Consider the following 24,034-nt stretch of genomic DNA (forward strand, 5'->3'; position numbering starts at 1 on the left):
CGATGGCCTCGGGGCAAACCACAATTCCTACAATCGGAGGTAGACTCTACCTCAAACATCTGGGGATGTCCTTGGACTCTCCCCCCCCTTTCGATTACAGGTGTCGGCTGGCCGGTTGCGTCACCGACCAGCGACACTACAGTAGGCATGAGATGAGGACCCGTCCTAATGGACCAGTTGTATTTTCATGAAGACGTTGCTTCTGTGGTCAAGTGAGAGTGGCCTCAGTGGACCTAATTCATGAAGCCACTTGCACACACAATTGATTCTTATTTCCAGAAACTGCAGTATTTATCAGTACTAGTACAACCTTGGGATTTACATATGAATTTTCACTCGTAAATTGGTTTACCCCTACATAAATCTTTACCTACATGGTATCATTTTAATCGTGAAAAAATCTGCTTTCTGATGAGAATTGAAAATGTTCCAGGTTGGGGGGACACCTTTTAAGGGTCATTAATACCTACAAATGTATACGTTTGTTGGCATTCTTAAATCTTTTGCAAGTAGCTTCAGTGGCGGCCCGTCCTTTAGGGCGAAGGGGCCACGCCCCCCCACCTTTTGCCCCCCATGCAGAGTGTCTGTCAGGCTGAACAAAGGTCAGCCTGACAGACACTCTTCATGTTCAGGTCAGGCAGCCAGGAGAAGATATGCGCGATTTGCACAGACTCCTGGCTGCCTGAACTGAACTTTGATGGGCGAAGGAGATCACAGCTCCTATGGGTGTGACCTCCTCGGCCCAGCAAAGGTGCCTCGAGGCCCTCCCCTGGGTGACGAGGAAAGCGTCACCAATTGACACTCTCCCTAGGCGCTTCAGTTTAAGCCCTGAAGCGCCCAGGGCGAGTGTCATTCAGTGACACTTCGTCACAGAGTGGGGTAGGGTCACCAGTCTCACGGACCCCATCCCACTCTGTGACGAGGCTGGGACTGCTGCCTTCCCTCATTGGCTGACATAAGGTCAGCCAATGAGGGAAGGCAGCATTCCCAACCCTCCTGGGACCTGGAGGCCAAAGGTAAGTGTGTGTGTGTGTGTGTGTGTATGTGTGTGATGTTTCAAATTGAATGTTTGGTGCGTGCATGCATCTTTGAATGATATGAATGTTGTTAATGGATGTGCGTGCGTGAAAGAATGAGTGTGTGTGATGTTTTAAAATGAATGTTTGGTGCGTGCATATTTGAATGGTATGAGTGTTGTTAATGGATGTGCGTGCGTGCATGCGTGTCTGTGTATGAAAGAATGAGTGTGTGTGTGTGTGTGTGTGCCCCGCCCGCCCCCCTCCCTCCTAAAGCTGCCGGCCGCCACTGAGTAGCTTATCACACTGAAAACAGCTGCAGATTTATTGCTGGTATGACAAGTATGAATCAGATCAGGACTCAACTCTTCCACAAAGGATATGATCTCAACTTTTCATTAAGTCCTATATCTATGTTCTTCCATTTCCTTTCCCCTGTCTCATACTACCAGAGTCCTCTGAACTAACCAACTCGCTACGCAGGGGCTTAACTGAAAACAAATAAAATTTATATTTAATGAATAAGGCTGTATATTGATTTAAAGTTTGGGGAGCTGAGGTTCTTTGAACCACTTTAAGATGGGAGATCTTATGTTTGGCCAGTCTATGGTAAAAGTTGGGTTGGTCTTTTCTAGAACTTGTGTGTTTCCACTAGCACTGGACAGACCTCGCGGGAAGGGACCAATGAAGGATAAAAAGGAAGGACATGTCAGAGGAAGTAGAATAGTGATAAGTATGTTAATCACACATCGCTTCTGGAAGTTAAAAACTGTTTTTTGCTCGAAAGTAACCTCTTGGCTTTTAGCAAAGTTTTGATCATTTGGAGGCGAGCAATGCTTTGGTGTTGCTGTTTCAGTAAATATATTAATCTCAAGAGAAGTAATACCAATGTTAGCACGCACCCTTCTTATTTAAAAGCTTAGCTAGCGATATGGTTACCAATCCTCTTCTATGAATATGAATAACAGTAGTAATAATTTTCCCATTAGTAACAGCTCTCCATTTGAAATCGGCCAATCTTAGGAGCCCTTGTCCCTGAAATTAAAGTCTTTAATTCACTCCTGTTTTTTTCAGAATGTAAAACCCCAAGATTTTCCCCACTGTTAGCACTGGCTTTGTTTAAATTTAAAGTTACTATTGTCTTCTGTTTTGTTTTTAGGAACAAGATGCTATGCAACCTTTGCGTCCTTATGAACGCATGGACACGTTAAAGCAGTTCCTGGAACATGACAGGCATGTTTTGCGGTTCTATTGCACGTGGGATGATACACCATCTATGAATGGTGATCTGAGAGAGCTTATTTTGCACTACTACTTGGCCGATGATACTGTGGAAATCCTTGAAGTAATACCAAAAAATTCAGGTCGAGATGCCGTCCCTGTGTTCCTTCATAGAGGAAAGCTACCCAAGGTGAGTATGAGAAATATAATGCAACTTCATTTCTCAGACTAACATTTGGTCTTTAAAATCACTTTCAGTGATCACTTAATAAACTATGTATTATCTGAAATTCTGGTCGATTTGATCAAAATGATGATTGCTTAATATCTTGGAGTATGGTAACATTTGACAAGGAAAACAGTGCAGAAATCAAAGAATGCATGCTAAAAAGCAAGGGTTTCTCTCTGAATTACGTAGAGTTGGTTCTTATGCTTTATGTACATTATTAAACTGTTTTGTGTTATACATGTTGTTGAGAAAAAAAGGTGTAAGCAAACTTCGGATATTGTAATCAAGACTCAGCATTTACCATGTTATGTATGCTCCTCGTCATCAGTTCTCTCATACTGTCTGACGGTTTTGAGATTTTGGGACTAGGCACCGGAAAATATAATCAAAAGCTTAGCAAGAGGAAGATATTATTCAGTGCACTTATGAGAAGTTCAGAAGTACAGTACCATGAAAAAAATATTGAGAAAGAGGTGTGAGGAAAGCACTGACACCATGCAAATGGAAGTGTACCTCCACACCAAGCCAAAATCTTGAAATCATGCATCGCAGTGTAAATACATAGATCTGGAAGAATAAAACGTAGAAAGCTCTGAAAACTTAAAGTTACCCAGAAGTAGGAAGTTGGTTGAATTATTAAATATGTTCCACCACAAGTCTACTAAATACGAGACATAAGTTAATATAAATATTCAAGTAAGCTATTTATGGAAATTAAATAGAACAATCGACATATTTTTTTCCAGGGATTGTGATGCAAAAACACCAACCACTCTTTGCATTATAAACAGCTCTGACTTGTTTAAAGAACCTGCATGAACTTTATAACTTAGCAAAAAACATACCTAACATGATTCAAAATACACAGTAAAATTTAAAACGTTTTTGTTAGAAAGTATTCTAAGCAGTTAAAACTCCTTTATCACATTTTAACAACTAAAATACCAATCCAACCTTTTTCAAAATAGACTTTAGAACATAGTTAAAAAAAATTAAACTTTTAGAAACATTTCAAAATAGTCTTACATTTTGGAAATTATTTACCAACCCTAACTATTAACACATTTTTCACACAATGTTGTAACATAATTCTAATTTTCAAACAATCGCTTGAAATTGTTTTAAAATAATTTCAACAATTTATGACCACAAATATTTTAGAACATTTTGTTTCAAAATATATATTTTAGAGAAATGTTTATAGCAAATGCCAACATTTTCAGCGTTATGGAACTCATGTAATTAATTACATATTTCTTTTAATTAGAGCTTGCATTCTTTTAATAATAATGTTATCAAATGTTTAAACTGATATCATATAACTTAGAATACTAATATCTACTCTTAGCTATTTAAATGTGATTTCTAATTTGTAAAACTTCTAACAACCTAAATCACGAATTTTACCTTTAAAAAATAATACAACGTTTGAGTTCTTTAAACTAAAAATAAATAGTAAACTGAATGAATGAATAAGGTCCTTATTATAAGTTTGGCGGTCTTGTTACTGCCAAACTCACAGTGGCGGTCGGACCACTTCACTACTAGTGGTCTGACTGCCAGATTACAACCCTGGTGGTCGAACTACTACCACTGCCAAGATCACTGATCCTGATGGGGTGGCGGTCGTGGAAGTTGTGGTCAGCCACGGCGGTGCTGAGTTCAGGACTGCCATGCTGATCACGACTTCCCTTCCTGACAGCCTTTTCATGGCGGAGGTCATACGCCAGAGAGGCAGATATTATAACCTCCTCTACCCTGGCAGAATGGCAGTCTACCTCACAAACTTTAAATAACCCCCACAGTTAGGGAACAATCTTAATGTATCCTACTAGGAAGTGGTAAAATCAGAAAAAGGCTGTGCTTGTAATAGGCACCACTGGAGTTGCAATACATTGTTAGAGACTTCATAAAAGTACTTTGCAGTACAGATTATGTGTTCAGGTCTCACATTTTACCATGTTCTTTACAGTATGCTCCACTGCCACTTCCTAAGCCTGGGGAGATAACTGCTCGCACAGTCCTAAATACATTTGGACCTATGGGCCACGGAGGGCATTATATTATAGACAACCTTAAGGTAAGGTTACTGCCTACTCTGTTGATGACTATCTGTAAATTGTAATATTTTGTCACCTGCTGTATATTTGCATAAACATATATGTGTGGTTTGCCTAAGAATCTGACATTTGGATATGACTGATACTAGCTTGAAAATATCACTTTGAACATCATTAGACGCAGACTACCTGAAATGTCACTCTCAGTAATAAACTACTATGCTCCTAATTCTCTGGTAATGCCAGCAGATTAAAACATAGACCTCAAAAAGACACTTAGGGAAAGGAAAATGCTCTAACTGTATATGAGTAGTCCTCATTAGATAGAACTGTACCCTTCATTGTTAGACCTTACATTATGAGGGATAGGCGTCAGAAACATAGAACCACTGTAGCCCTTTAAACTTAATCAAAGTGTTTCCCTCTTCCCTTTGCCACAATGACATATTACCTGACATTTCACACAGATGTCTTGATTGTAATTCAACAGCAATACTGCAAAGGTCAGTCACTCACGCAGCATTACAATTTCACCCAGATCTAAGTTTTATGAGGATTACTAATAAGTACCAGTGATACTTCCCTCTTCCTTGCCACTGTCCTCACAGCATGAAGATATAGTAAAAAAGTGCCATTTTTTTGTGATACATGTAAGAAATTGGACTATTTGTTGAAGGGGGGTGAGAAACCACTTCATGTAATAATCCCAATCCTTGTCAGGGTGAAGCACAAAAGTCATTAACTAAACATGTGCTTAACCTCGTGGTAGCTTGGCACAAAATCAGTCAGGCTTAACTTAGAGGCAATGTATAAAGTATTAATACCGTACTCACACAGTAATAAAGTAAAAGTCAAATCTTTAGAACAGGAGATTTGAGTTCTTAAGGTGTTGGATAAACATAGCACCAAAAGGTGCAACGCACAACCTGCGGGTGTCTGCTTACGCCAGACTGGGACAAAGGCACATATTCAGGCTGAACACGATGGTGCACGGGATGGGTACAAGAAACTAGTTTATCCCACTGGGGGATTTACCTTCTGACTCTGGTACAGGGTCTGTGTAGCATTGCTTTACAATGCTCTGCGTTGGATCCAATAAACCTTTCAGCTGCACTGTGTGGCTCTGCTCCTGTGGAGCCCTCAATGAGGAGTGGTGCAGCTCTGCAGGCCTTTGTATTGCTTTGTGGAAGATCTGGTGAAGTCTTCAATGAGGAGTGACGCGGCTCTGCAGGGCTTTGCATTGCTTCGCATCAGATCTGGTGAAACCTTCAGTTAGGCAGGAAGAAGTACATTCTGGGTCCGAGACCTTGTGTGCAGCATTTGGGGATGGGGGCAGGACTTACTTCTACAGAGACCAGCAGAGAGGTTCCAGTTGTTTATGGTCAGCTGGAATGCAGGAAAGGTCTCTGAAAGCTTGTTGTATCCCTGTAGCTTAAGCAGGAGGTCAGCCAATTGACCCTTGGAGTCACTCTTGGGTCTTGCAGCCAGCAGGCAGTCCTTCTACTGAATCTTCTCAAGTTCAGGAGTGTTCTGGTGAGAGGGTTTGGGGATAAGAGTTCTATGCCCTGTGCCAGTCTATGGATGGGAGGGGTCACCCCTTTGTCTAACAATAAAACCAATTCTGATCAGTTCTCATTTCTCTGGCTCCAGATTGTCTAATGAAACAAAGGGTAGGCAGGTCCAGGTGTGAGCTGAATTTGCCAGTGACAGTGAAGGCTTCTTCTGAAATCAGTAAGGGCTGGGTACAGCCCTAAGCTACTCTTTGTGTAATTAGGACAGGGGGCTAGATCTTCCACAGCCATCCTGTCAGGAAGACTCTCACCTCTCCACACCCTGACCCTTTTGTGCTCTCTCTGTGTGGAAAACACATCATACCACAGGAGTGCCATTGAAAGCCAGATGACCCTGGGCACTGGCAGATAAGTGCATTTGGCTAATGCAGGAAAATGCAACTTTCTAAAATTACATTTCCAAAATTTAAAATCCTACTTTACCACAAAAGAGGATTTTAAATTACAATTAAAATGAGTGGAAGAAGTATTTTTCTGGCTGCTTCTAAACTGAGTTTAGCTCTTATGATTAACCAATTTACTTTTATGGGGGGCCAGCCTTGCCACAGTGAAAAACGACCTTTGGGGTGGTTTTCTCTGCCAGGACATGTAAAACATGAAATATACCTGTTCTAATTTTTAAATACTTTTTTTAAATACCCTGCTCCTTGCCCCAAGAGCTGTCATGTGTAACCTCAGGGGTGGCTTATAAGTATTAAAAAGAAAGGTTTTGCCAGGCTAAAATGGTGGTTTTAAAACTCCACACAGTGGCAGGCCTGAGACATGTTTTACACAGCTACTTTAGTGGGTGGGACAAGGAGTTCTGCAGCCCACGTTTTATGTTGCTTTCATGTTGTTTATGTTATTGGTCACTTGACTCTTTTGTAATACGGGTGCTATTTGTGTATGTGTGCTGTGATTTCCTGGCTTTTGCCTATGTCATGTTACATTTTATCGTATAATACTTACAGTGAAAATTACCAGATGTCCTAACATCTAAGATTTATACAGGTTACTGTGCTTCAATTATAGTATTTCTTGATCACATGCCTGTTCCTCTGTACCTTTTTGGATTTCCCTTCTCCTTTTTTTGATACTGAATTTCGTCCCTTCATAGAGTGTGACTACAAGGGGCAAAATCCCCCCAGCTCCCAGACCTGGGGCTAATTGCCCTACCATAATAGGGTAAGAAGCCCATCCCTATGCGAGTGTTTTAGGGCCATGATATAAACCACATATAGTATCTTACAGCATGGTTTTATGAGTCACCCACAGTATGTATTTTTTTCACATTTGTATGAAGTGAATTGCAGTGTTTACCCACACACACCATATGCATGCTGTGTTCTTAATCCTGTTTACCTTTTCTTTCTTCTTAGGGCTTCCTTTACTGTAATTCCTTTCAGGTAGGCCCAGTGTGCCTTTTAACATAATTACTCACTTAATAGCTTATCTAGCTACCTCCATTCTTATGAGGGATCCTCGTCCCTGAAGAATGCCCCAGACCATTTTGGCTATATGAGAGGGCAGAAACATGTTGGCCATATAACTTTAGATGACACCTTGAACCATTATATTCAAGAGTGTCTCAATGGTTTTTAATCTTACCAACAAACACCACCATTAAAGTAATAGGATATACCAGTGATTTGTTAGGTAATTTTAACTTTTTCTTCCTATTTAACTGTATCCCGCTGTATCCAGCAAGATTGGGTTTCAGCACACCCTCAGAGTTCTTTTAACAACGAGGTTGAGTCCACCCAGGTGGTACCATCCTACCAGGGTGGGGATAGGGGGTTAAATGATGAAGCATGACACTATAATGTGTGTGAGACCACCTATTCCGTAAAGGGAACACCCCCATCCTCTATTGAGCACACGGTCACCATTACCATATCCAATGCCGATAATTAGATCACCACATTTGTGATCTGATGATGAACTAAATGGGCAAGACTTGTCTGTTCACAGTTTTCCCCATACATGTTGTGTTGTTGATATTTAGGTGTAGCCATGTTTATATTTGTATAGATATGCCATCTTTCGGGTACAAGCAGAATAAACACACATTTGACATGCTTCTTCCCTACGAACTTGTATATCATGAATGCTGCCCTTCAATGTCGGTACATATCACAACCCGCAGAAGACCCCTCCGGGTGACTGTGAAAACACTGATGCAGTCTGATTGGCAGAGAGATAGATGCCTTGGTGTGTGCTGAGCATGGAGACCAAAGATGTGCTATCTCACCACAGGTTGAGGGCAGAAATCAGCAATGCATTGCCTTCTCATAATTAACTGCACAACGCTACCTTTGGTAAGTTTCAGGCGCAGATGCAACAGCATAGTGCGTCCTAACGGAACATTCTACACCATGTAATCCTTTAGCCACATTTTCCTTTAGTTTGGTTTCCTTCAAGAGTACAAATCACTATTGCCTTTGTGCTTTTGCATTTAAACCATGAGGCCTTTACCACAAAATCCCTGTCTGTCTACTTTGTAGGCTCAAAGGAATCCCGACCAAAAGAGACAGACAACTCCTTAACCTACATGACTGTCACCACATCTCACTGGTTCTCTAGTTCTTATGATTGCTAACTGTAGCTGAATATATCTCTGTTAAACCTTAGTGCATTGCACATAGAGCCATACACAGCACTGGACCACTTTTCCTTCAATACAAGCTTCAAATCTACCTCCAAACTAGTCAACTGCTTTCTAGATTGTCCACACTACTGACCATCCCATCTTTTAGAAAATCTCACCATGGTGGGAACCCTTTCCATTCACATTACTCCCACGTCTGGAATTCAATTCCTGGAAGAGTAAAAGTAATTGACAATCACCTTTAATTTTGTGGTATGCTTAATTCCAAAGAGGCTGACCATACTACCCAAAATGGTACATATACAGTTGTGCCTGTATACTGTTTCTCATACTTTACAAACCAACCCATGCTTAAATGCAGCTACGTAGTCACACATGTTGCTGGATGGCACACAATATCCAAACCTCATATACTACACCTTACCTTTCCCACACAGGTCCCACTAGAAACTCCCCCCCATCCCACTAAGTCTTGGAAAGAGTGTACCAATTAGCCAATCACCATCAAAAGGGTTCACAACCTCAAAGGGGTGTGAAGCACTATATAAATGCCACAATACAATACATGGATCACAGCAGCTTATAGAAGTAGCTATTCAATGATTAAATGATGAATATGAGAATCGAATATCAAGGGCCCGATTTCTCTTTGTGTGATGCACTCCCACAGAGAGGATTTCTTTTAATTTACAAAGTGGTTGGGTTGTGGTGGTACCATAGAAGACGTCAGTATGATAGTGCATGTACTGAATGCACATGTTTAGCTTCACCACATGGTTCACTGTGTAACCCTCATCACCTTCATTTAAGGAAGCTTGGAGTTTGATTCCCCATGCAGTGGATGTGTGACTATGTATAGGTATCTGTAGAAACACACTAGACCCAGTGCCATTAAAAATCTAAAATTTGCCTCTTTCCTATGCATCACCTAATCTCAGAGGTTTCTTCTGCTTCTCTCCTAGGCCTACATAAAGAAAGATGTCTGGGGGGGTGGGGTGTAGTTGAAGGGTGTTATGCCAGCTGAAGTCTATGAGAGGCCAATGAGAACCCCTCACTGCCCCTGCATATCTTCGCCCTAATAGTCACCATGATTTTCATTAGACTACGTACACTGCACTGCTATTGTATACCTGCATAGAGGTAATCTTCCCCACCACAGCCTGTTGGTTTCTGCTAAATTGGACAGCAAGCTCGCAGGGTCAGAGGCTTGGCCAGAGGAGTCTACAAACTTTTCAAGGAAATCTTAATATGGGGCAACAACGTGGTGGAGGAGTGGATAGGTTGCACACAGGCAAGGGAGGTGACATAGCAACTAAAAGTGACTAATTATACATCCAATCCTGACAAAGGGTGGAGCTAAAACTCACCCAGGATCAAGCTTTCTTCTGTTGTTGTTCAGAAAAATGCAGAGTCTAAACACCTGCTGGCTGTGATTGGAGACAGAAAATGGATCTATTATTTTTTCCAGTTGTGATTCACAACAAAAGGCCACTCTGCCCTATTAGGAGCAGAAATCATACTTTCTCTCATATGATAGCAGAAGAATATTCAGTAGTCTGCGTTATATAGGGAAATGCTGTCTGTCACCCTACTTGACTGATGCTACACCAGCACATGATGTGCTGACAGGAAAGGCTACTTTTGTTTGCCCCACACTGACATATTATGAAGCTATGTGTTGTGTGATGTTTTGTTAGATGTAGGAGACTGGCTCAGTTTATGGTGTACACCTATGGTGTTGCACCCTATACTGAGTCCAGGCAACCCTTAGTGATAGTAAATAGGTGTCCAGATAGCAAAAGCTCTCTAGGGGTAGCTGAGGCGAACAGCTAAAGCTTATCCAGGAAGAATGTAAAGCACTTGCAATAGCACAGTAGTCTGGCACTCACAAGAAAGAATCATACAAGTGTTGCAAAAATAAAGAATACTTTATTACATAACTATTACTAACATGAAATTGGTATATCTCCCTGTGGATATATTACATACAATTATGCGCATAAAAAATAGCATAGGAATATACAGGGCCCTAGGGGAGGACCAAACAGTATACTAAAAAAGTGGAATTTGAAAGTGGAACTCCAATCAAGGTGATTGTGGTAGTTAGCTAGGGGCTGGGGCCAGTTAGAAACACCAGAGGTAAGTACAGTAGGTGACCCCCGCAACCAGTAGCAAGCCAGTTACCCATCCAGATGTCCCATAGGCTGACAAAGAAACCGTGGTTGGAGTTTGTGTAATTCAGGATCCTTCCCAGCAGACCTGAGGAAACCAGCAGGCAGGAGGATGGAGGAGGAGTGCCCCTACACCAGGATACCCAGTAGACAAGAGCACCTACACCAGGGACCCAGATGCAGAGGGGAGAAGGGACTCTCTCAGAAGACTGTGGATGCCTTAGATTGTCCAGCTGCAGTCACAAATCGTGGACCAGGCCAATGAAACCCAGGGATGGATTTTGGATGTGGAGGACCTGCAAAGGAAGGGATCAGAGTCCAGTACCCATGGAAGTGCTATGGTGGTGCAGGTGGCAATGCCCAACTTCTTGAAGATGAAGTTCCTGCAAGTCGGTGGAAGAAGAAGTCCAGCTGCGGGGTCCAGGAGTCAATGAAGATCCCAGGAGCCACCTACAAAGTGTCCCTTAACACTTGCTAGATTGCAGGAGGGTCAGTGACCAGACAGGTCACACACAAGCACTGGCAAGTGCAAATAGAAGCAGAAGAGAAGTTTCAAAAATTGTTGGGACCGGCAAGATCCAGGAGACTCTACCGAGGAAGGGGAGTCAGAGCTGGCCCTTAGCACACAGGAAGGCCACCAGAAGTCGATGGTGCCCCCACAAGCACCAGAAACATGGAGTCACAAGGAGGCCTTATTAGTCCAGCAACACAGAAGTCCTGCATCGCAGGAGTTGCAGGACAGGAGCTGATCTTGAGCTTGTGGAGTGCTGGGGGGTTGGGGCTTCTTGGAGGCAGAAAATCTCCTGGAGGAAGAGTCAACAAGCCTTGCCAAATGCAACAGTTGAGTGCACAGGGGTGTCTGTCCAGGGACAGAAACAAAGACCTACAGTCTCCCAACCTGGATAAAAGACATGCAGGACCCAGAGGTGGCCACAGACTCACTATCTATGAAGCAGGATTCTCAGATGTCCAGAGACAGCAGATCCCACCAACCGGTTGACGATGCCTTGAGGTGCCTGTGGTTGCAGGGGAGTGACTCCTTCACCTCAAGGGAGATTCCTTCTTGCTTCTTGGTGCAAACAGAGTCCCTGTGACCCTGGAGAATGCAGAAGATGCACAGCCTTTGATTTTGCAGAATTCTTGCAGGATTCAGAGAAACAATGTTGCAGTGGGAGCCTTCCCACCAGAAGCAGACTTGTTCGCTTCCAGGCTAAGACCAGCAGTGGTTCAAGAAGCCAGGGGCAAAAGACGTCTTGCAGGGAGTTCTTTGTAGAGTCTTGTTTGTTGAATCTAAGGACCCACCCACGAGGAAACTCTTAAATAACTCCAAAAGGGGTATGGTCACTCTCTGCAGTGACCTACCCATCAGAGGAGGTCAGGAAGGTTCCCTGCCTGGCCTAACCAACCAGATGCTCCCAGGGTCCTCTGCCTTATTTTCAAGATGGCAGAATCAAGTGACCACCTGGCAATCCTCTGGGCACCTCCCTAGTAGAGGAGCTGGACAGGGGGCTGGTTGCTTCCTTGTCTTTGTGTAGTTCCATGCCAGAACTGGAATCAAGGGTTTCTGAACTGGTGCAAACCAGATGATGCAAGGAGGGCACCAAATGGGCCCCTCAAGGCAGTCTGTTGGCACTCAGAGGCCATCCCACCCCAGCCCTTAGACACCTAATACACAGGGAGAAGTGGTCCCTCGCAGAAAATCCTTTGTTCTGCTCCTCCAGCCTGAGCCTGGCTCATCATTAGGAGGACAGAACAGTGTCTGGGGTCAGCAGCAGCGCGGGCTGGCAGCTGGACACTGTAAGGCTGCAAAGGCAGAACTGGGGGATCTCCTAGAGATCCCCCAGAGTACATGGTATCATGCTACTAACACTGGAATTGGTGTAGTTGCATGATTCTAACATGTTTGATACCAAATATGCCTAGGTTTGGAGTAGCCATTTTGTAATTGGACTGCTCATGTTGACCAGTGTCCACTACATACCTTAAGATGGCTTGCCCGCACTTACAGAATCTAGGAATTGGTCTCGGGGTCTGTAGGAGTACCCTTCTCTTGCAGGGGTATGCTCACATTTAAAGATATGCACCCTGCCATTGGACTAAAGGGCCTATTAGAGGGGTGACTAATAGGGTCTAAGTGCAGTGGTTAGGTTTGGCAGTGAAAGGGTGCATGCACCATTTCACACAGGCTGCAATGGCAGCCCTGCAGTCACAGTTTGCATGGGCTCATGTGGGTAGCATAATACATGCTGAAGGCCATAGGGGACCCCTGGTGTACCAGTGCCCTGGTTATCTAGGTGCAATATACTAGGGACTTACATGGGTGCACCAGTATGCCAATTGTGGGTGTGAAAGGTAACCAACAACTACATTTAGGGGAGATAGCACTGTCACTGGGGTCATGGTTAGCAGGATCCCAGTGAATTACAGTCCAAGCACACTGAGATCAGGCAGAAAAGTGGGGGTAACTATGCCACAAAGATGGCAATTTCCTACAGTAGATCAGTGAAATTAATTGACAGACATTTGTTAAATTAAAACTCAGTTTGGTTGTGCTGCTAGAATACTACAATGCCTTGAAAAACACCAATATAAATGAACTGAAAAAAGGTTTAGTAAAACTTAAGTTAAAGCTGTCATCTTTTGAATTAAATGAATGAAACGTGAAAATTAATTAACCATACAACCTGAACTCCACCACTGCTTTGTGACTTGTAAGTCTCATGTGTTTGGTTCCTGGCATATACCACACAAATTTTGCTAGCCACCTATCACATTTCATAAGGGAAAACATGCAAGTATAAAATTCTGGTACCTTTTATAATGCTGCTTTGAGCACAAAAATAATTTTGCCCCTGGAGGTTTATCACCACTGTCTTGGAAATCAGGACCTTCCTGATCTTCATACTTTCTGCCAATGTTGTGTAGCCAGCATGCGGAACAATAAAATACTACTTTAACAAACCGAGCTCCACAAAAAAATGAAGTAAAAACATAGCAACATCAAAATCAAAAATAATAATTGCCCAAACCCTGATCTCATTACATGCTGTTGTTACTGTATTTCACATTTCAAACTTATCTGGGCGTAGAACTAATGCTACTTTCTGCTATTCTGGTTTCCTGAGTATCAAGCAACTCAACATTATTCAGCAGTTGAAATGACGATACGTTTCCTCATCAAAAACGTTTGAGTAAAAGAACTACTGACTAAAAGTAATGATGGAGTGTATTATTGATTTGTTAATATCATGGCAAAAGGAATGGAAAGGTGTGTATGGCTAGCTGTGTAAATGTATAGATTTATGTTTTAACAAATGTCTTTTATTTTTTAACAAATGTCTTTTATTTTTTAACAAATGTATTTTTCCTTTAGTAACAGTTTTAACTAATCAACAATGATACTCCTATTAACTTGGGAAGTAGGACAGACTGGAACTTCCTTTACTCCCAGAATAACTGCATTTGGCAATTATTGTACTTATTTCGGCATCTCATTTTCTTCTTCTCCCCAATTATGTTTTAGTCCTTTCATATTCCTAATCCTTTTTTTTTACAATTTGCATTCATATTGTTGATAAAGTAAAATGTGTATTTTCTTTTTTTATTAATGAAAATGTCATAAACTGATCTAGTGCATGTAAAAATTTTAACGGAGTATTAGATTCCAATGTAGCTGTGCCACTCGCTTGGTTTAATCCTGTTTGACCATTCCATAGTCTTGTGCCAGTCATTACATCCCAAATTGGTTGAAGTTATGCAGATGTTTTTATTTATAGTATTTGTAACTCTTATTGCTACTGGCAAAAGTAAGCCTCACTGCGAATCAAATGGTTTACTACATAAAATTGTGCCTACATGCCTATCATTCAAATATATGTAGCCCACACAGCCTAAGTAGTGCTTTCCAAAAATCCTCTATTTGTCATGTCTCGCTCTGACGCTGCATCACTGGCAGCCAGAAAGTTACATTTCCTTGGCTTGTTTACCATCCCGCTTCATAACAATGACCACTTTTATAGACCGGAGCTGTGCATCATGAAATTTACAAAGACTGTGACCTAACAATTGGATCAGCGATCAACTTGTGGGGAAGGAAGATCTTACTCTGTGACTGTGACGCATTCACTAAAGATTTTTACAAGACAAAATATGGAATTGGTAAGTAAAACAAATTTATACTTTATTCGGTATTTTATTGTTTCCCTCTTGTTATATGGCATAGCCTTGCCTGTCATAAGCAACGATATGATATTGTTGGTATGGAATTAGTGCGTGTATCATTATTTTTATGTTTACCTTTTAGTTGTGGTAACATGGGTTTATTTTTAACAGATTGTGTAAAATGCCATTCTCTTAATGCACCCCTTTATGTACAGCCTCTCGTGTTACTGTTCTTGGGATATCGACAATTTTTATCAATATCGTTCTTGGCTAGACTGCTATATGGCGAGTACACTCATTTAGTTTTAATGAAAGAGGAGATCATGATTGTGCTCTTCTCCCTGGATAAGGGACCTGAAACAACACCAGAATCAGAACCTCAACATTTGAAAGAAGGGGGTTTGAGACCCACTACTGTCAAGGCCAAATTGGACCAACTTGAAACACTGCGCAGCCTCACCTTTTCCTCTAATTATGAAGAGTCATCTGTAAGAGATGGCTAGTAATTTATTGTCTTTATATCACCCCCATCCCTCAAACAGCCCCAGACATGTTTGTTCTAGGAAATGAGCTAATATCAGAGCCTTGGGGTCTTTCTGGGCACAGCTTGCTATACAAATATGAACAACCAAGCAATTGGTCATACAATCGTCTAACTATCCAACTGTGTGCCTGTTAGTAGAGAGCTTCGTCTGGCCTGTTCTGGAAACCAAAATCAATCATGGCAAAAATATTCCAACCAGTCCCAATTTTTAACGTGCCAAAACATGTAAAGGCTGGCATTCACAAATGATGCTTACATTTATTTCATGCACAAACGCTGTCTATTGGCTTTGACAGTGCTTAAAAAGAAGTAAAAGGAGATTGCTTTCTGTATAGAATGCATAATAGTCCCTCATGCATTCCAGTGGAAGCACTTCCATGAAGGAGGAATGATGCACCAAATAGCCACTCATGAGATGAATGAGTAATCCTCCTGTGGGTGAAGCCAAAGCACCTCCCTATGTATATTCTAAAGAGTTAGTGACACTAGGGGGCAGATTAACCGTCCTTCCTGGCAACGTAATGCAGCAGCCATAAAAATCTGCACTGTGTTGCGATAGGAGGGAGCAGGAGAGCACCATATCTGCAGAGATATGGCTCTCTCCTCCCCTTTCCCTAGCACCGTTTTTTATTTCAGCTGCCGTGCGCCACTCACACACCTTTGCGTCTTTGTTCAAGGGTACCCTTCCAGTACACATTACTAGGCCTAGACAACTTCTAAAACGTTTCCTACTCTGTATGTGCGCTGCACAGTGCAACACGCATGCAAAGCAGGAAAAGAAAGGAGAAATGACAACATTTCTCCTTTTATTGCTTGGTTTTAAAAGGCTTTAATTTTTGACACACACCGTGTCTCACATTTTTGGTAGATAGCGTTTTGCGTCAAAAAGGGTGGGTGGTTGCATGGGAACGCTCCTGTAACTTCCCCTTGACGCGAAGTAAAGCAAAACAGCGCCTCGCGCTACTTTAAGTTGCTTTTCGTCATTTTCCAGAGCAAAACAAGTTTTGCACTGGACAGGAAATAATAGAAAAAACATTTTTTACTGGTTTGCATCACTTTCATGATGCATACCCAGTGCAAAACGTTGGTAGATCGGCCACTATGTCTTACAGATGGCTGCATTTTCAAACCAGATCTAAGAAAACCTGCAATAGTGAGATAAGGAGACAGCACTAGTGGCAGGCTCCTACTAAAAACTTTGGGCCCCTACACTAAGCTCTGGTGGTCAGTATTGTGCAAGTATTGTGCCTGAGGCTCTCATTATAAGCTGCAATGTTCAACCTGAAGCTTTAACTTTCGATGTGATACCACGATAACCTACATTACAGGTAGCTCAATGCCAGTGGTCCCGGCAATCTAAGTCCAGAGACATTGAGCCAGGTGTCTATCTCAGCAGATCCGTACTTGATGAAAGAGCTACTTACGCCTTACCCCTGCAGCACCATGGTAGGAGTGAACATTGCATACTCCAAACCTGCCATGACCCCTTGAACCCCACAGCCACCCGACCCTCACTGGTTCTCACATTGACATCGGAATTTGGAAAAAACAAAACAAAGCAGTGGTGTAACAGTAGTCCCCACAGCCTCTGTGGTGTGGGGCTGCCCTGAGCTCCAGGGGGCCCCCACAGGCATGGTGCTCAGGTGGCGGGCCCCTGGCTCTGGTGCTCCTGACTTGATCTGGAGCATGGGGGCCCCATCTATGCATTTTGCAGGGGGGCCCTCACGTTTCATTACGCACCAAAGCACTATTTAAAAATACCGCATCCACCTGGTTATTGGCCATTTCAGAGACAAAGGCCCATATTTATACTTTTTTTGCACCGCATTTGCATTATTTTTTTACTCAAAAGCGGCGCAAACTTACAAAATATCATTGTATTTTGTATGTTTGTGCTGCTTTTGCATAAAAAAATTACGCAAATGCGGCACAAAAAAAGTATAAATATGGGCCAAAGCTTGTAATTGACAGGTTTTGAGATGTCACTATTGTGTCTGAAATTTGGGATGTTTGCAGCCCGGTATCCCTGCACCAGAGTCAACAAACATGCAATGTGGGTCCCAGTGAATAACCTGACTGGTTGTAGAAAGTGGTGTGCAGCACCATCAGCTAGTACAACAGTCTTATACAACTGCTAAGATTATAATTTGTCCCTGCCTCCCCAGATCACCCCGAACCTTGTTTGCGGCAGGTTTCATAAAATGTGTTTTTTTCATACTATTAGAACCTGAAAGATACTCGCACTTGGAAATCTAAGCATTAGAACTAAGACTCCTATTTTTCTGTTTTTACTGATTTTTATTGATACAGGCAGAAAACAATGTGTTTCCTGTCTGTATTTATTTTTAGAAGCCAGAAAATACTGAAAATCTTGCTTTTTGAGAGTGACAGCAGGGGAAGTTAAAAACAGGATGACATTTCCTTAAATATAAGCATATGTTAACATACAGATGAGGTATGATGGTAATAGTTACCTGAGGGTGCAATGTTTTTTTTATATTTGGCTGCTTAATTGTCTAAAACGCAACAGGCTTCAAAGTATGAGTGCATGTTCATTAGTTAAATAAATGTGGAAATATACCATTTATTCTCAAAACACGAAATAAATATGGATAAATACCAATAAGATGGCCAAAAAATAAATATGGATAAATACAGATGGAAATGTTAAAAAAATAAATACAATAAAACCGTGAGACCTAATTATTACAACTATGCAGGCCAACAGACCTATTCAGCTGGGAGACACGTTTTTTAAGAGGAAAATTGCTTTATTTTAGGTGTCTCTTGCCTAATATAATATGGCCTCAACTGCAAGGTAAGCCAATGGGAAAAATCAGTGCCCTCGATTTATTTTTGCGAAATCCACCTCTTGCACGTTCAAAGCGTTGGTATGTAAGTACTACAAGTGGCAATAACACAATAGAGCTCGTGTAGATATTAATTGTATACAGAAAAGCCCACTGGGTACAATTACTGTCAGTTTAATGCAAGTCACACTGGATATAATAAAATAAGCTTCTTTCTTCCCTCATAGCAGCTCGATGTTTTTCAGTCGACGTGGGTGAGGGAATGCGAATGAAACTCGTCTCACTTGTTTGATACAGATATTGGTGGGTTCGGCAGATGGCGCTGTTGCACTGCCTGCGTTTGAAATTCAACTTCTCAATAATAAAGACACTAGGGAGTTTGAGACAAGCGTGTGCACAGATAGAAGTTTCAAATAGTTTTTTTGTAACACCAAGATAGTTAACGTTAATCATTAACATTTGAGAAACTTTCGAAAGTGATTTTACCAATCCGTCTGTTTTTATTATTCTAAATTTGATCAAATACAGAATGTCGGTATCTGTTGGAATTTCGACATCGAAATCTACAGTAATCATTTTTATTCCAAATACAGCACTACTTTATATTCATCCTGGATGTAACTGCAGTATGAAGAAATATGGTTATGAGGCTGGCCAATTTGAAACATATATTCTATTGCGTTTCACACCTTTGTAAGATAATGGTGGTGTAAAAGCGGCATCCTCGAGTGTTTCCTGGCAGACTGAAGTCACCACATTACACTGTAAACACTGAAGGCACTGAAGGACTAAATTATGCTGAACTGTTGACCAAATTATTCAGGAAGAAAAGACAAATTATGCAACATAATTTTGCTGTTTTGTCGTTTTAACACACTTTAATAGTGTGTAGGCGATTTTTCCCACCTTATTAATACCAGCAAACATGTCCTGAAACATGAACAGTTTGCAAATAATTCGTCGTCGCGATGCCCCAGGTGTTGTGTTTTCTTTTTTATTAGTACGTTTTGAAGAATTTGAGCTAGGCACAGTTATTTGTACTTCAAAACTGAAAAATATGCAGTCCATGTTGGATTATGTGGCAAGTGCGGTCAATCCTTAGTTGTGCGGAAAACTCTGAGGCCGCAGAATCACAGTTCCGGCGACACCGCCAGGTGTCCTCTTGGGACTTCACCTAAAGCAGACTCAATGATGCAAAAACAACTTGTGAATATTAAGAAGTGAATATTAAGAAGCCGGGTGTACGTGCATAGCTCTTTAGTGACGGTTTTGTGAATGAATGCACCGTTAACTGTCACGTCCCCGTCACTCACTAGCACTTCTTCGCATTAGGACTTCCTGCTCAGAATGTGAGAAAGAAAACAAACGCTGAGCGTGTATTCTCATTTAAGCAGCAGCCGATAACCTGCTGAAGGTCTCTGTTCTGCTGGCATTGAAAATTTATTTTTAAACGTGGAGGTAGATGATGTTTTTCTTCCAGACTCCAAGGGTTTGCAGTGGCAGGCATCTAACTCAAGAATGTCAGGTGTTTTTTCGGGGCCTGGATCAGGAAATTCAGAGTTCCCCAAAGCAGGAACACCTCTTCCTAAATTTAAAGCCACATGTCTTGCAAAGAAAAGACCCAGGAGATACTGCACCTGCCACCTTCTAGTGTTATTAGATGCCTTGTCGTTAATAAGTGGCAGGCTTTCTTTGAAATCAGCATACAGTGGAGACCTGAAAAGGAAAAAGGCTTCAGGAATAATGCCCCTTTGGCCCCTCCCTTTCGACAGCCCTGCAATAACTACAAGTATAGAGCATCCTGCAGTCGTGGCTTGCAAGGGTTACAGGGGGCGGCGCGTGGGGAGGGGGAATATTAATAACATTTAAAAAAAAAAAAAAAAAAAGCTTACCTGCACTCTGTGGCGCTGCCGCTCCTCCCTCCCCTCAGCAGCAGGCACGCACAGGCTCCCAGCCTGCCCTGTGGCCAATCCTGACGCTGCTCAGAGCAGCATTAGGATTGGCTGGAAGTACCCAGCCAGGGCGCTCCTAGGCAGACTGGGAGCCTGTGCCTGCTCTCTCCAGTCCGGCAACACAGTGCTGGGCTGGAGAGAGCACAGTGCGCATGTGTGTTTGGCCCGTCTGGGACGGCCATGTGTTTGGCCCGTCTGAGACGGCCAGCCAAACACACATGCGCACTGAGGGGAGTGCACAGTGCACTCCCCTCAATGCTCGTCATCCCCAGTGCTCCGCCCCTTTAACAACGAAAGGATAATAAACATAGTTTATTATCCTTTCATTGTTAAAGGATTTGCAGCAGTTGCTGCTGGCGGGGGGGGGGTGATGCTCCTCCGCCAAAGTGGAGGAGCCGCCACTGGCATCCTGTGTCTTCTCAGACATCTATCAACGAAATGGCAGTAAGCTAAGAAGACTGCAGAACTGAAAACAAGCACTAGCAAATCTAATAGATCGTCACTATACAAGAGCTACTGGCTTTCGGAATGTGTTTTTACTATGTTGTAAAACAGAGTGACTGCTGTTCGGCATAGCTAAAAGTTAGTAGCATTTAGTGTCAGAGTAGAATGGATTTGTTGAAGTGTCGTAGAGGGTAATGGGGGCGTAGAGTGTCATACAGTTGAGTAAAGGGGAGTAGAGTTCAGTTGTTTAATGGCAGAGAGTGTCGTAGAGTGGAGTGGAATGGGGTGGAATAGGATTGAGTGGGTGGGAGTGGATTGAAGTAGTGGGATGGATTGGATTGTAGTAGAGCTGTGTGGATTGGGATACAGTGGGGTGGATTGAGTGGGGTGAGTGGTTTGAATTGGAGTGATGGGGCTGGGGTGGGGTGAATTGGATTGGAGTGGGGGGTTATATTGGACTGGAGTGGGGTGGAATGGACTGGAGTGGAGTACATTGGAGTCACTGGATTAAAGTGGGGTGGATTTGACTAGCGTGGGGTGGATAGGACTGGATTGGGGTGTATTGAGTTGGATTGGATTGGGGAGGATTTGATTGGGGTGGCCTGGAGTGGGGAGTGGGGTAGATTGAACTGGGATGGGGTGGGGTGGTTTGGTTTGGGATAGAGTTGGGTGGATTAAAGTAGAGTGTAGTGGAGGGGGTGGATTGGAGTGAGGTGGGGTGGATTGAAGTGGGGTGACTTGAAATAGGGTGGGTGGATTGATTGGGGTGTGGTGGGCTGCAATGGGATGGATTGGGTTGAGTTGGATTGGGTTGGGTTGGGGTGCGTTTCATTAAGGGGGTAGATTGTATTGGTGTGGGGTGAATTTGATTGAGTGGGGTGAACTTTGAGCGAGGTGGGCTGGATGGACTGGATTAGAGTGGGGTGGACTAAACTGGGATGGGGTGGATTGTGGTGAGGTGGATATGATTGGCATTGGGTGGATTGGAGTGGGGTGGACTAGAGTGGGGTAGGCGGGATGGAATGGATTGGAGTGCAGTGGACTGAATTTGGATGGGGTAGTGTGGATTGGGTTGGGGTTGAGTGGGGTAGAGTGGAGTAGAGTGTGGTGGATTGGAGTGGAGTGTGGTGGATTGGAGTGGGATGAAGTGGATTGAAATGGGGTGGGGTTGATTGTGGTGGGATGGATTGGAGGAGATGGATTGGACTAGAGTGGAGTGGGGTGGATTGGATTAGGGTGGGGTGGGTTGGATTGGGGTGGATTGAAGTGTGGTAGATTGAAGTGAGTTGCATTTAGGTGAGGTGGATTGGATTGTCTGAGGTGAATTGGATTTGAGTGGGGTGGTCTGGATTGGGGTGGACTTAAATGGGGTGGACTAGAGTGGGGTGGATTGGATTGTGGTTGTGCGGATCGAATTGGGGTGGATCGAATTGGGGTGGACTGAAGTGAGGAGGATTGGATTGAGTGGGGTCAATTAGGTGGGGTGGATTGGACTGAGTGTGGTGGATTGGAGTAGGGTGGATTGGGGTGGGGTGGATTGGAGTTTGGTGGGGTGGATTGTGGTGAATTGGAGTGAGGTGGATTGCATTGGAGTGGGTGGTTTTGATTAGATTGGAGTAGAGTAAGGTGGTTCGGACTGGAGTAGGGTGGATTAATGTGGACTGGATTCTACTGGAGTGGGGTGGACTAAAGTAGATTAAATTGGAGTGGGATGGATTGGGGTGGTGTCAGTATATTTGAGTGGGATGGATTGGGTAGTGGTGGACTTGATTGGAGTGGAATGGATTGGATTGGAGTGGGTGGAATTGATTTGAGTTAGTGGATTGGGTTAGATTGAAGTGGGGTGGGCTGGACTGCAGTAGTGTTGGTTGGATTGGAGTGAGGTGAGTTGGATCAGAGTGGGGTGGATCAAACTGGAGTGGGGTGGGGTGGAATGGATTGGAGTGGGATGGATTGGACTGGGCTGGATTGGGGTGGATTAGGTTGGTGTGGGCGAATTGTGGTGGATTGGAGTGGGGTGAATTGGGATGGAGTGGGGTGAATTGGATTGGGGTGAGGAGGACTGGATTGGAGTGGGGCAAAATGTTTTGGATTGGAGTGGGGTATTTGGGATTGGAATGGGGCAGGATAAAGTGGGGCAGATTGTTTTGTATTAAAGTGGGGCATATTGGAGTTGGGCAGATTGTTTTGGACTGGGGCAGATTGAAATAGATTGAAGAGGGGCAGGGTGTTTTGGATTGAAGTAGGGTAAATTGGAGTGGGGCAGATTGTTTTGGATTGGAGTGGGGAAGATTGTTTTGGATTGGAGTGGGGCAAATTGGAGTGGGGCATGTTTTGGATTGGAGTGGGGCAGATTGTCTTTGTTTGGAGTGGGGCAGACTGGAGTGGGACAGATTGTATCGGGTGGATTGGGGTGTGTGGATTGTAGTGGGGTAGATTGGACTGGAATGGAATGGGGTGGATGAGGTTGGTGTGGGGTAGATTGGATGGGAGTGTGTGAATTGGATTGTAGTGAGGTAGATTGCACTGTGGTGAATTGGGATGGAGAGGGGTGGATTGGATTGGATTGGAATGTAGATTGGATTAGTATGGGGTGTATTGGAGTGGGGTGGGTTGTTTTGAATTCGAGTGGGGTGTTTTAGAGTGGGATAGATTGTTTTGAATTGGAGTGGGGCAGACTGGAGTGAGGCAGAATGTTTTGAATTGGAGTGGGGCAGATTGTTTTGGATTGGAGTGGGGCAGATTGGATTTGGGTGGATTTGAGTGGGGTAGATTGTTTTTGATTGGTGTGGGGTAGATTGGAGTGAGGCAGATTTGAGTGAGGCAGATTGTTTTAGACTGGAGTGTGGCAGATTGTTTTGTATTGCAGTGGCACCGTTTGGAGTGAGGAAGATTGTTTTGGAGGAGTGCAGCAGATTGCAGTGGGGCAGATTGTTTTGGATTTGGGCAGATTGGTGTGTGGCAGATTGTTTTGGATTGCAGTAGGGCAGATTGTTTTGGATTGTAAAGGGCCAGATTGGAGTGGGGTAGATGGGAGTGAGGCATATTGTTTTGGATTGCAGTGGAGGGTATTGAAGTTGGGCAGAATGGAATGGGACAGAATGTTTTGAAGTGGTGCAGATTGTTAAGGATGGGACTGGGTCAAATTGAAGTGGGGCAGACTGGAGTAGGGCAGTTTAGATTGGGGTGGATTGGGAGGATTGGAGTTTGGTGGGTAGAAGTGGATTGGATTTGGGTGAGTGGTTTGGACTGGAGAGGGTTTGATTGA

At 43.2% G+C, this 24,034-nt stretch overlaps 1 protein-coding gene across 1 annotated transcript in view; it reads left to right on the top strand.

The window, feature by feature from the left end:
- Positions 1-24,034, top strand: part of EFHC2 (EF-hand domain containing 2) — a 234,049-nt gene that overhangs the window by 92,735 nt on the left and 117,280 nt on the right. Inside the window, exons 5-7 of the mRNA XM_069204192.1 lie at positions 2,176-2,427; positions 4,439-4,546; positions 14,875-15,013. Of these exons, the coding sequence (XP_069060293.1) occupies positions 2,176-2,427; positions 4,439-4,546; positions 14,875-15,013 (499 nt within the window). The remainder of the gene's footprint in view (positions 1-2,175; positions 2,428-4,438; positions 4,547-14,874; positions 15,014-24,034) is intronic.

The sequence above is a fragment of the Pleurodeles waltl genome, chromosome 8 (assembly GCF_031143425.1).
Source record: "Pleurodeles waltl isolate 20211129_DDA chromosome 8, aPleWal1.hap1.20221129, whole genome shotgun sequence".
Taxonomy (NCBI): Eukaryota; Metazoa; Chordata; class Amphibia; order Caudata; family Salamandridae; genus Pleurodeles; species Pleurodeles waltl.